This window comes from Poecilia reticulata, linkage group LG7 (genome assembly GCF_000633615.1).
Source record: "Poecilia reticulata strain Guanapo linkage group LG7, Guppy_female_1.0+MT, whole genome shotgun sequence".
Lineage (NCBI taxonomy): Eukaryota > Metazoa > Chordata > Actinopteri > Cyprinodontiformes > Poeciliidae > Poecilia > Poecilia reticulata.
Window position 1 is genome coordinate 12,229,594 of NC_024337.1, and position 11,928 is coordinate 12,241,521.

The window sequence follows — 11,928 nt, forward strand, 5'->3', positions numbered from 1 at the left end:
ATGTTCAAACACATGCACATTGTGTAAATTGTTTTAAAAGTTATCCAACTCAGTTGCACATCCCTTAGATCTTGAGTGAAATATTCCTATTTCTAATAACTGCAGGGTATTTTCTGTTATAGTTACCTACAGTATATTATTATTGATACTGTTATTGCTGATATCATTAATCTTGTTTTGATATATTGTTTTTAATATCTGATGCTGCTGTTACACCTGAATATTCTATTTTTGGGATAACAAAAACAGTTTATAATCTAGTCAAAAAAAATAAATGCTTAATATATTTATACATGTTTCTGCAGATGAATATTCTCACAAAATGTGGCGAAATAATAAAACATCTTTAGCTACAGTTGTTGCATACTTCTTTTTCACATTGACTAAGGAAGGTCAATATAAACCCATGCAAATGTTTTTCCTGTGTGCACATCTGAGAGCAATAATAACGCTTTCGAATAGACTGTCAAAAAAAAAAAGAAAGAAATTATTTATTACAAGATGAGATGCAGGAAAACAATAACAAATAAGATTCTAGCAACGTGTTTTAACAAGAGAGTAAGATAATTAATTTACCTTTAACTCACAGTCTGTTCCAACAATGAAAACTGTTCGACTGGCTAGACAAATTAGTGGAATCTTCAAATCACAATCATTGATCATTATTCAATTAGCATCATCCCAGTATACGTGATATTGCATTGGTATGTATGAATACAGCAATCTGAAATGTACATACAAGTTATGCATACACATTATACATGCTATACATAGTTTACAAAATAATAAAATAACTGCTTGTGGAAATTCTTGGGGATTAAACTGGATTCTTTTGTAAACATGGGGATAATCCCAATGTCTTTAATTTTACAGAATGCAACATTCACAAGTCCACTGTTATTTTTCTTTAAGGCTGATGTTCCTTCCAACTAACTATAGAAGATTTCTGTAGTAGGGATGGTGTGCATTTCATGTCATGTCCAAAGTTATAGACAAACTAAACACTCATAAAGCTTAACATTATAGTCATGTGTCTGTTAGTATTTTGGTCTGCTTTTGCTGCTGAAAACACCCCGATCCGTCAAAGGATGAACTCCACAAGAATGCTGAAGGTGCACTGTAATATCTAGCGCCAACATATTTTAGCAGATCTTTTAAGTCTTGTGAGATCCAAGGATGGGGTCTCTGTGATTTGGACTTATTTATCCAGCACATCCCAAACATCAGAATCAGAATCAGAATGCTTTGTATTGGTTTTGTACAGAAGCACAACAAAATTCATTTCATTCATAGAAGACAATAAACAGACAAAGGCAAGGAAGACAGGTGCCTGACCTCCTCAATTTAATCAACATGCTTGATTGAATTGAGATTGTCTGGAAGTCCACACCTCAAACTTGTTGCCATCTCTAATCCTGGAAAAAGAAGATGTATCTATAAGGAAATATTGTATCCACTGGCCAGCAGGTATGCTATGACATATACTAAATCACATTGTGTACTTGGACATGTTTGTGTCAGAAACACCATTAACTTCAACTATTTGAGTGTTAGGTCTGACCACATGGGCCAACCACGACAGACCAGAAACACCAAAGCATCAGTAAACCTTGGTTGACCATGACCCTATAGTTGTCTCTTCTTGGACTACTTTAGGAAACACTGACCACGACAGACCAGAAACACCAAAACTGCGGTTTTAGAGATGCTTTGAAAATCTGAATCACGTTCAATTTTGTTAAATCCTTACACTTGCCCATTTCTCCTGATTCAATCACGATGTTTGAGGACAAACAGTTTCACTTCCTGCTGTATAAATACATGTTTTTCAAAGAATAATCAGGGTGACCTGAAAACATAATGCCAATGGACATTTCTATGTAACATAGGACTGTCTTACATAAAAATCAGAGGTGGTATTATTCATGAATGAATGAATGTAGTGTGAAGTGCTTTGGGGTCCTCTGGACCTGATAAAACGCTATACAAATACAGACCATTTACCACATAAGACCATTTTCTATACCAGCTCATGTCAGAGTTTAAGTAATGTTAGATTACTGGCTTATGGTTATATTCAAGTCACGATTGAGTACAGTTCATGCAGCTCTACTCTACCTGTTCGTGTCAATCTTTATTGCCCAAATGACTAACAACTACATCCAAGGAATGCCACCTTTGAATGTAAAACTCTTCAAAACGTGCAGTAGGTGAGCAACAGCAGCATAAAACCACATCAGAAACCACTCTGAAGTTACCATTCATCCATGCTTACCAACACTGAACAGTAGCAAACTACAAAACTGTTGTTGTTTTGTATGGTCAGGTAAGTAGCAATGTTGATGCATCATTTAGATGATAGGGTCAGAGTTTGGATTAAATATCTGCAGAGTATGAGTCCATCCGGCCATCAACAGTTCTGACCAGTGTAGGTGCTGTTATAGTATGGGGAATATTTCTGGCACTATTTGGGTTCCTTAGTACCAACTGTGCGAAATTTGAATGCCACACCCCACCTGAGTCACAAATCTGAAATAACCTCAGACTTGTTACTTGATGTAAGGCACATTTTGCGGAATCTTTGCAGCAAAGAATCAGAGCAGCTCTGAAGGGAAGTAAGAATACATTACAAGTAAGGTGTGCTCATAAATTGGGCTGTCAGTGTCTTTCCTATCAATGATTAATAATTTGGAAAAGATTACATTAAAACAGTATGTTCAGTACTTTTGCGCTCCAACTTCCAGCCTTTGTTTCCCTATTTTTATGGCAAGCCCTCACCCCAATATTCCCTGTTTCTATTTTCCTTGATTTCTTTGGACATTTATTGCTTTGTGGCCTGTTCTGCGGAACAAACCATCTCATATACTTTTATAAGCTTATATGTTGGTCTAGACAAAACAAATTTTGAGAGTTACAGTCGACAGCAAATAAACCAAAACCAAAGAGTTGGTCTGGTCAAGCTTGACATAAGCAAGGTCACTTGCTATTGCATTGATATTATGGTGAAAACAATCCCTTTGGTTCTCTCAAAAAGGTAGCAAAAAGTAAGAATAGCCCCAAGAGGTCTGCATCAAATTTTTGTGATGACTTCTTGAAACCTGTTGGCCTGATGGAACTTGTTCCAAGAGTTTTGATGCAGAGGAATGTTGGCAGTAAGCAACTCAGAAGTTCTTCCTTTTCACAGTTTGTATCTGGGAGTCAAGGAGCCAAACGGAGGTCAAAGGGAAGTGGGTGAAGGGGAGCGGAAAGATCCATTGACCTAGGAAGGAACAGCAGAAGATGGATGGTTGTTGTGGCATCATCCAAGTCAGGGGACTCTGTGGGGACTCCTGGATAGTTGAGTCTGATGTGGGCTTTAAAGAGAAAATTTTGGTATTAGGAACATTCCCTCAAATTAGTCTTGCATTAACCAATAGTTGTGACAAAAACATAGAAAACGAGGATATGGGTTTATGTGAAACATAGTCCCGTACATTTATGAGTAACCACAGACCTTAAACCAGTAATCATGCCACATTGTTTAGGAGAAACACTCCTCAGCAGAGATGACAAGGCTGGTTTAGTTTACCCAACAAGAACAAAGACGGGAGGAATTTTTTAATATTAATTTTAGACCTCTGCCAAGAGTACAAGAGCTCTGTGGATTTAGGCCAATTATATGCTCAAGATGAGAAACCAAGATGCCCAAACATAATGCTTTATTCCGGCAAAATGTCTGAATACGTATAAGCATACATGATAAAGTTTACCAATTTGAGAGGCACAGTTAAAGATAACACTGTGATCAATACCAGATACCGCCAGTCATGTCCTATGCAGGACATTTACTAATTTAAATAGTGAAGCTTTAAGCTCTTCTGCAATAAAATAAAAGAGGACATTAAAAGATACAATTGCATACCAATCCTAAGATTGGTGTCACGTTTCGATAAAATTAAGATTAATATTTTGCTTGAGATGCTTTATTTGTTCCAAACATTTCCAATTAAAATAACAAATGAACTGTTTTATGAATGGGACAAGCTAATTTTTTTTATCAATTTGGCAGGGGGAAAGACCAAGCTTAAGGAATCAATCAGCTTAAGGAAAAAAGGAGGGCTGCTCAATTTAGGACTCTAGTTTGTTGGTGTAAAGCTGATATTCCATCTTTCCAAGCAAGATGGAAAGATGGGAAGAAGTAGCTACTTCAAGAGATTGTCCAATTCAGGCAAAATTAGGGGATTAAAAATGTTTAAGAAATTATTTGAACAAGATAATCAGTTGATTAAATCACCATTGAAACTTTGATAAGACTTAACAAGAATGACTACAATGAAGAGCTAAGGGTTTTGAGATGGCACACTCACGATCTCGACTTCTTACCCATTAAATTAGGTCCGACCTAAAAAACTCATGCAAAATCAAATTTAACAGCACACTGCACTTTTTTTCGACAAGAAAATTTTGAAAGATCTTTAGTCAATAAAGTGTCAGTACCAATTAAGAAATTTAGATTTTTACAGATATCCAGCATAATGTGCTGTCAATTTTTGTTGGAGCCCAGGGAGTAAAACATTTTCATTTGTTTTGGTCATAGCCACTGATCAATCATTTATGGACAAATATTCATTTAGATATGTAAGTAATCTATAGGCTTTGGTGCTAAAAAAAAATGCACTCAAATTTAAATTTGGATTTTTCCACATTGTTCAATGTTCAAAAGTGAATTTAATTTAAGGTGTTTTACTGCTTACCACTAATGGCAATAATTATAGTGGTTCATATGCATCTTTGGCATCTGGTGGAACCACTTTGATATTTACTCTTAATTACCTTTAGTAATGCAAACACATCATTTTCCAGAGCTTTTGCTAGCTGGAGTAAGGCGTACCTTGACAGACAGAAGCGTTGACACCCAGAGTCTGCATCTGTCACAGCACAGATACAGCGACGTGTCTGAGTTCGGCCACCTTCAGGCGCTGGTGCTGCAGCAGCATCACGTCTCCTTCTCTTTGGTCCTCTGTAGTTAGACATACCATAAGGCACAGTGCGCCTAAGATAAAGTGCAAACAAACACCTCGATTCAGCGGCGAAGGACCGAAGTTCAAAATGATGTGCTATGTTTAGTAGAAAGCAAGAGCCTGAAACTCATTTTCATTTTGAGCCATATTGCGGCCGTGAATGTCCTTAAAGGTGGCAGAATGTATTGATAAAACTTCAGATTAAAATTTCAAAATATCAATAAATCGATATCTCTGTATTCATTGAGCATATCTTAAAATGAAATGTGGCAGTATACAGATAAAAACAGCTAGATTTGATTAATAAAATAACATTTAGGCACACAACTATTATCTTGAATGTTCCATTTATGGAGCCCTCAAGAGTCTAGAGGGCCACATAAAAAACTATAGTGGATTTGGCTGAACTAAAATATAATAACATGGTGTGATACGACTGGATCCATTTTGCATAACTGACGTTTTTGAGGAGTTTGATCACTATTAACACTGCCAATAGGAATAAGTCGGATGAAAAATTGCAGCCATACCAGAGAAGCAGGTGAAACATATAACATCTGACATATGACTTCTATCAATCCACTTCACAACAGTAATTCAAATAGTCTTTAACGATACTGTCAGTTCAAGCCAATTTGTCTATCTGGATAGCAATTCTTGTGCTGTCAGATTGCCCTTTTTCTCTTTTGTCTCATCTGTTTTCAACTGTCTTGACAATCATTTTATTTGAAAAAAAAAAAGAGGCATAAGTGATTGTGGCGTAAAGACTCAAAGGTAAAAAAAAACACAATCCATACTGTTCCACAAACAGACTTGGGTGAAGGAGGCTAGTCATGAAAAGTGAAAAGATTCATTGAAAAATAAATTACTTTCCCTCCTTTACTTGTTAGAATATGCCAAACTGCCTGTGTCTTACTGAATATCTGCAGTGTAACAGACATGTCTCCCATTGCTTCCACTTTGCAGTTCTCGCCTCCTCCTTTGTCTGCCAGTTTGCAACTGATTGCCCTTAGGCTAAAAGACTCTTCAGTGTGAATTGGCAGCTGTGCGTCAAGAGTTACGGTTTAATATAAAAACAAATGGTTCTGAAAATGCTAGCATGAGCTGGTGAGGAGGGAATTGCTTTGAGGCAGCGTACCCCCTTTTGTTTCACGTTTGGGAGATAAGGAGTCTCCACTTTCACGTACAACAGCATTAAACTTGGAAATTATTTGCAGCCACACCTTTGTAAGTACGACTAAAAAGTAGCCTCACTAAAGCATTACTGAAGCTGTGTTTAATACATTGTCATGCCAATCTAACTACACATCTTGAGCCTTATTCACCTTTTGTATTTTATTCTAATTTAATAAACCAACAGAGTACTTCAGATTTATGAACTGAAAGTGGAATCCTATTGAACAAATTAAAGTCTGAAAACAAGTGTTGATTTGTCCTCAGCCTACTTTACTCTGATAAAAAATAAACTGCAACCAACTGGATTTCAGAGTTGGAGTCCTTTCCAACTCTGTGTCAATGTCAGTATGCGAGCAACTCATAAGTATCTTAAAGGTCCATGGTAGGTATGGAGGAGCTGCAGACATCCACAGTTAGGCAGGAGAATCTGTGAACAGGACAACTAATAATATTGTGTAAATGAAAAGGTGGCAATAAGAAAGCCGTAAGAAGTCCTTCTTGATGTTCCACGTGCCATACGTCATGTTAGAAGACTGTATTGCATTCAGACGAGACTGAAATTCAAGTTTTTGACCTTTACGTAAAATACGGCGCGTGCAGAAAACAAACACACCATATGTTCGCGTGTCGTTGAGAATATCTTTTCTTCTAATACGTAACGTGAAATTAGCCATAGCTCAAAGGACAATGGATGGCTCTAGATGGGCAACAATGGGGAAATTACAAACTGCTGTAAAAACTTGACTGGGGCAAATGTTCACCTTCCAGCAAAACAGCAGCTCTGCGCATACAGTTGAAAAGTCTGTAAGACTTTTCACAGATCTGTTTAAGAAAGATTGACTTTCTCGTCCTGGTTTTGTATTATTTATTCAGAGATTTCCATACAAAAACAAAAAACAAATTCTCCCATAGTTTTGTTGTTTTCCATTTCGTTGCTTCATTCAGTATTTGAAGTATGTCTGTTTGTCCTGACATGCTTTGAAGTAATAAATTTAGTTGTTTATCTGACACAGCCTTTGACAATCTTGGCACCAGAAGGCAGGAAGAAAAAAAATGGGTGGTTGCTTTATTTCTTTCTTGGGATGTGGTATGAAGATGTCAATACTGAATGTGTTGAAATTTATATTTTAACACACTGATTGTAATCTGTGGTTTGACTGCCTTTATGCTGAGGGCAATTTTCCTCAGTTTGACATAGAAAAGAAAAAAAAAAACACACTGCAGGAAGATACGGTTGAGATATTTAAGTTTCCCTACATGCTGAAATGCATGTATCACCGCCCCTGTTTAAGGCTTCTGTTTATCGCTTTTAGCGATTGAAATATGACGGTTCTGTGGTAACAGAGTAAAATGTCAACCACCAAAGAAAACCCCATCATTTTTCTGCCAATGTTTGTTGCTTTATCAAAAACAATAAAGCTGAAATAACTATCAGTCTAAATTTAGCATGATTAGATAGCAACATTTCATGCCACCACCAAACCAAAGAACAACATTGGCAGCAACATTTTAAAATGAACTGTGAAAAAAGTTATGAGCTGACTTAAATGTGCATTCCATTGGTATCTCTATCTCTATACGTTTGGGTCATCAGTGGCTACAGTGCTAACACATGAACATGTTTCCATCTAAAGTATTCCATTCTACCTGTAGGGTTGTGTTTTGGGTCACTGAAGGGAACCTCCCTCCACTTCCTCAAGTCCTTCTCTACCTCTAGCAGGATTTCTTTGAGGTTTGCCCTGTATTTCGCTCCATCCATCTTCTCGTCAACTAAGACCAGCTTCCCCGTCCGTGATGAAGAACAGATCCCCACAGCGTGACAAAGTCATACTTCACAGCGAGTTCATGTTTTCATTTTGATGTGAAGGGTTAGTTTCCCACCACACAAAGTTTGTAAAATACAGGCAAGGCATTCTCATCCCTTTGCTTTACAACTGTGCACTTCTTTGTGATATCAATTGCAGAAGAATTGTGATTATTATTACCATGAGAGAACTATCTCAGTGCTTCAAACCTTTGGTAGCTACACCTTTTTGTACTTTTTCCACATGGTTACCCTTGGTTTGTCTTTTTTTAATTTTCCGTAAAGCACTTTGTGTCACCTTCACTGTGCTCTATAAATAAAGATTGAACGGGTGCAGTTTGACAGAATGTAAAAAAAAAAAAAACTTCAAAGACAATGAATACTTTTGCAAGGTGGTGTTCATCCAGAATTAAAGTCCTGCTTTAATACAAAAAAAAAAAACCCTGAAAGTTTTTGACCTTGCTGCAATGGAAATGGTGCTGGTTAATGATGATGTTCTTCCTATTGTTTTGTTCCAGATCTTCCCAGTTTCACAGAGTCAGAGTTTATTTTAACCTTGTTCAATATAATTACACCATAAAACACACTGCTGTCTCTTCAGGCTTTTATTTTCGTAACATTAAGCTTTAGCAAAATTACCTTTGCTCTGGCTCCTGCAAAGTCGAATTACAATGAAAAAAGATGGTGAACGTCATTAAAACTATTAGACCCAGTTGAAGCTCTGAGAACACACTAATTCAGTAGAAAAGGGTGTGTGGTGCAAGCTCTACTAGACAATACTTCAGAGACTTAGCATGTGAATTTAAACCGGGGTAAGACGAGAAGTCTCTTTCGGGCTTGTTATCACTTGAACTAAAACTGCGTGGCCTTGGGGGAATATGACTGGGTGTAACTTGACAATAGCATGTTCCCTAAATATAAATGATTCCTCTCTCTTAGTTGCATAAACCCACCGCAAGCCAATCGGCAGATCGCTTCCTTCACTCTGTCCTCACCCACATATGGCAGGATCCTGTCTAGAGACGCTTGCAGAAACCATGCGACACGTTCTACACTGTTATCCTGCACCTTCACAAATGTATTCAAACATCTGGCGGTATATCCATATTTTTTTGTGCTAAAATAACAGACTTCGATGTGTTTTATTGGATTTTATGTTATAGTTACTCACACAATGCATAGTAAGTAACTGTGAGGAAAAGAATACATTTTAATTTTCCTTCTACAGATCAAAAGCTGGAGCATGCACATCTAATAAACCTCTTTGAATCTGACACACTCAAATCATATCCATTGCAAACGACTTCCTTTATAAGTTACGCAGCCGTATAGTCTGTTTGTGTGTAAACTAACATCAGGGCAAGCAGCTGCCAAGAGGCACACGGTGACTCTGGAGGAGCTGTGTGTGGCGGTACACAAGGGCCTGAACAAAGCAGTAGAGATGTGAAGCATGGTGGTGGGAGCATTATGCTGTGGGGAGGCTTTGGTTAAGCAGGGACAAGGGAAGCAGGCCAGAGTGGAAGGGAACGCAAACAGAGCTAAACAACACAGGGTAATGCTGTCACAAGTTGCAAAACAGGAAAATGACTAAACATTTTGCTTCTGGATGCACAAAGCAGATGCCCAAAAAGCTTCTGTGGACGGTGGTTTTGCAAAGCTCTGACTCAGGGAAAGGGGGGTTAAATACCTCACTTTTTTAAACGATGCACATTTTACTCTCCAAAATTATGAGCTGCATTCATTGTATTAGACTTGTAACAGATACATTGTGAGCAAATCAGTTATTTTGAGAATCCTATCTTACTCAGGAGTATTAATCCAGATGATGTCCAGGTGGCAGTAATAGACGCACTCTTTGTCCGTGTAGGAATAACAGGTGCAGCGCTTTTGTCTGGACCTTGAGGTCTCAGACGGCTCGGAAGCCTCGGATCCCGTGGAGCCCATCACCTTGGAGTCCCGCACACTGCTGGGGTCGCTCTCGGATTTCACGTGGGACATCAAAACGCCTTTATTAAAAGGACGTGAAACAATATGTGAAATAAGTACAAAAAAGAAAAAAAAGAAAGAAAAGAAAAACCAAGGCGACTACTGTCTAATTATATTTTAAACAATATATATATATATATATATATTTTTTTTAATTTATTTTATTTATTTTTTTATTTAAAATAAAAACTTACCTTGAAAAACAATCAGAACCAGTATTCGGAAAAGCATCATACTTGTGTGAAAGGGCAGCATTTGAGCTGCGTCAGACTCTCCAAAACTGAATCATAGTAAGATGAGAAAGTACATCCATTAAGTTTGCCGTAAATCCTCGTAACTCACATGGTCCGGACAGACAGCGGGACGGCTTTCAAGCTTTCCACTCGATGAAATTAAGTCATAAATCTAATCCCAAGCAAGAGCATTGAGGTGGATTTAATATTTTCCCGTCTTAATCTCAACTGCAAACGTGCCTGTGTCTCAATAAAACGACGTCCGCAAAGTGCGGTGCGATGATCCACAATGTTACTTCTCCTAAAAAGCCCAAATCAAAGGTGTGGGGCTGTGGAGAGGCAGAGGTCCACGCCCACACCTCTCCTAACGCCCTTACGCAACAGGAGACTGCAGAGCACATGCGATACTGAAGACTCACAAGTTGTATAATATATATTTAGGCCTAACTTGATTCATTGATTCTCATTTGCCATTAATAAAAATGTAGACGACTTCTAATAAGAAGTCAGTGAAACGACAATTAAGCGTATTTTGGAGCTTATCGCCAAGGCAAAAAAAAAAAAAAAAAAAAAAAAAAAAAACAATTAAAAAAGTCAATTTTGTGTCAGTGTTGAGGCTGCTGTCTATAAGATGCCGATTTTTTTTTCTAGAGCTTGTTTGGAAACAACAGAACATGGCATAAGTGTTTCATAACTGGATAAACAAGACAAACACTTGAAAAAAATTTGCACAAATAATACATATAAGTAAATAAGTGAGTACAAAATAATACAATTATTTGCTATAAAATCATTGTGGGATCACATACTTTAGATTTGCAGCTGAAGATATTCAGCCTCTTGCAAATAGGATAATGGGCAAAACTGAAAACTGTTCACGTGTTACACATGAATACACTGGGAACAAAATTAACTAATTATGAGGTTTTGATCCAAATGAATGACTAACTTCTACTTTTAATGGCCGTTTCAGTATTAGAATTATTAAAATACCTGAACAGAATATTTCACAGTGTGGATCAGGCGTACCTGAGGCAATCCATCGAAGACATGATGGCTGCATCAGGTATGTTTAAGATACAACTCCAAAACACCTGGAGCGTTTGCGGTGAGAAGAACATGATCTAAAAAAAAAAAGGAACATCCATATAGCAAAGAAGCAAGGCAGTGTCCAGTAATGTTTTGCTTCCACTGACACTAAGAACCTGCAAAAATGCCATCTGTGAGGAAGGACAAATTTGCAAGAAAGGCATTCAAATAATTTTGTGTCGTATTTGAAGAAAGCGCTTGTGTTATTGCTTTTGTTCAGTTATTTAAATTGTTCTTCTCTGATTTGTTTAGTGTAAAAAAAAATCGCAAGTTTGCATATTTTACTAATAAATCTAATCTGCAGTGGGGATGGGATAATATTTTAAATAGTTTTTTTGGCAGTTATGATAACCTTTACAAAAAACTGCATGTTTTATTGAATGATTTATTGAACATTATCTATGAAATCAATTATTTTTAGTTGAGTAATGTCATCTGTGAAAGGTGTGTGCAAAAGAAAGTCATATTTCTGTTGCTGCAATATTATGTAAAACATAAGATAGCTTCTAGTAATTGTAATCATATGTGTTACACCAAGATTGATGGATGTGAAACTCACCAAAAAAGAAAAAAAAAAAAAAAAAAAACACTCAGAGGTGACAAATGTACAGGAGCACATTTTTAATGAAAGGCAGTGATG

At 37.2% G+C, this 11,928-nt stretch overlaps 1 protein-coding gene across 2 annotated transcripts; it reads right to left on the minus strand.

Moving 5' to 3' along the window:
• Window positions 1-459: 459 nt before the first annotated feature.
• LOC103467241 (endothelin-3-like) lies at window positions 460-10,511 on the minus strand. 2 transcript variants are annotated; one of them, XM_008413452.2, is made up of 4 exons: window positions 10,161-10,511; window positions 9,785-9,986; window positions 4,871-4,999; window positions 460-3,353 (listed from the first exon to the last, which is right to left on the minus strand). In XM_008413452.2, the coding sequence occupies exons 1-4, from the start codon at window positions 10,219-10,221 to the stop codon at window positions 3,308-3,310; spliced, it is 438 nt and encodes a 145-aa protein (XP_008411674.1). In that variant the 5' UTR covers window positions 10,222-10,511; the 3' UTR covers window positions 460-3,307. The 2 variants fall into 2 exon arrangements, with proteins under 2 accessions (XP_008411674.1, XP_008411673.1); XM_008413451.2 differs by having other exon boundaries at window positions 4,871-5,032; window positions 10,161-10,510.
• Between the last annotated feature and the right edge of the window lie 1,417 nt (window positions 10,512-11,928).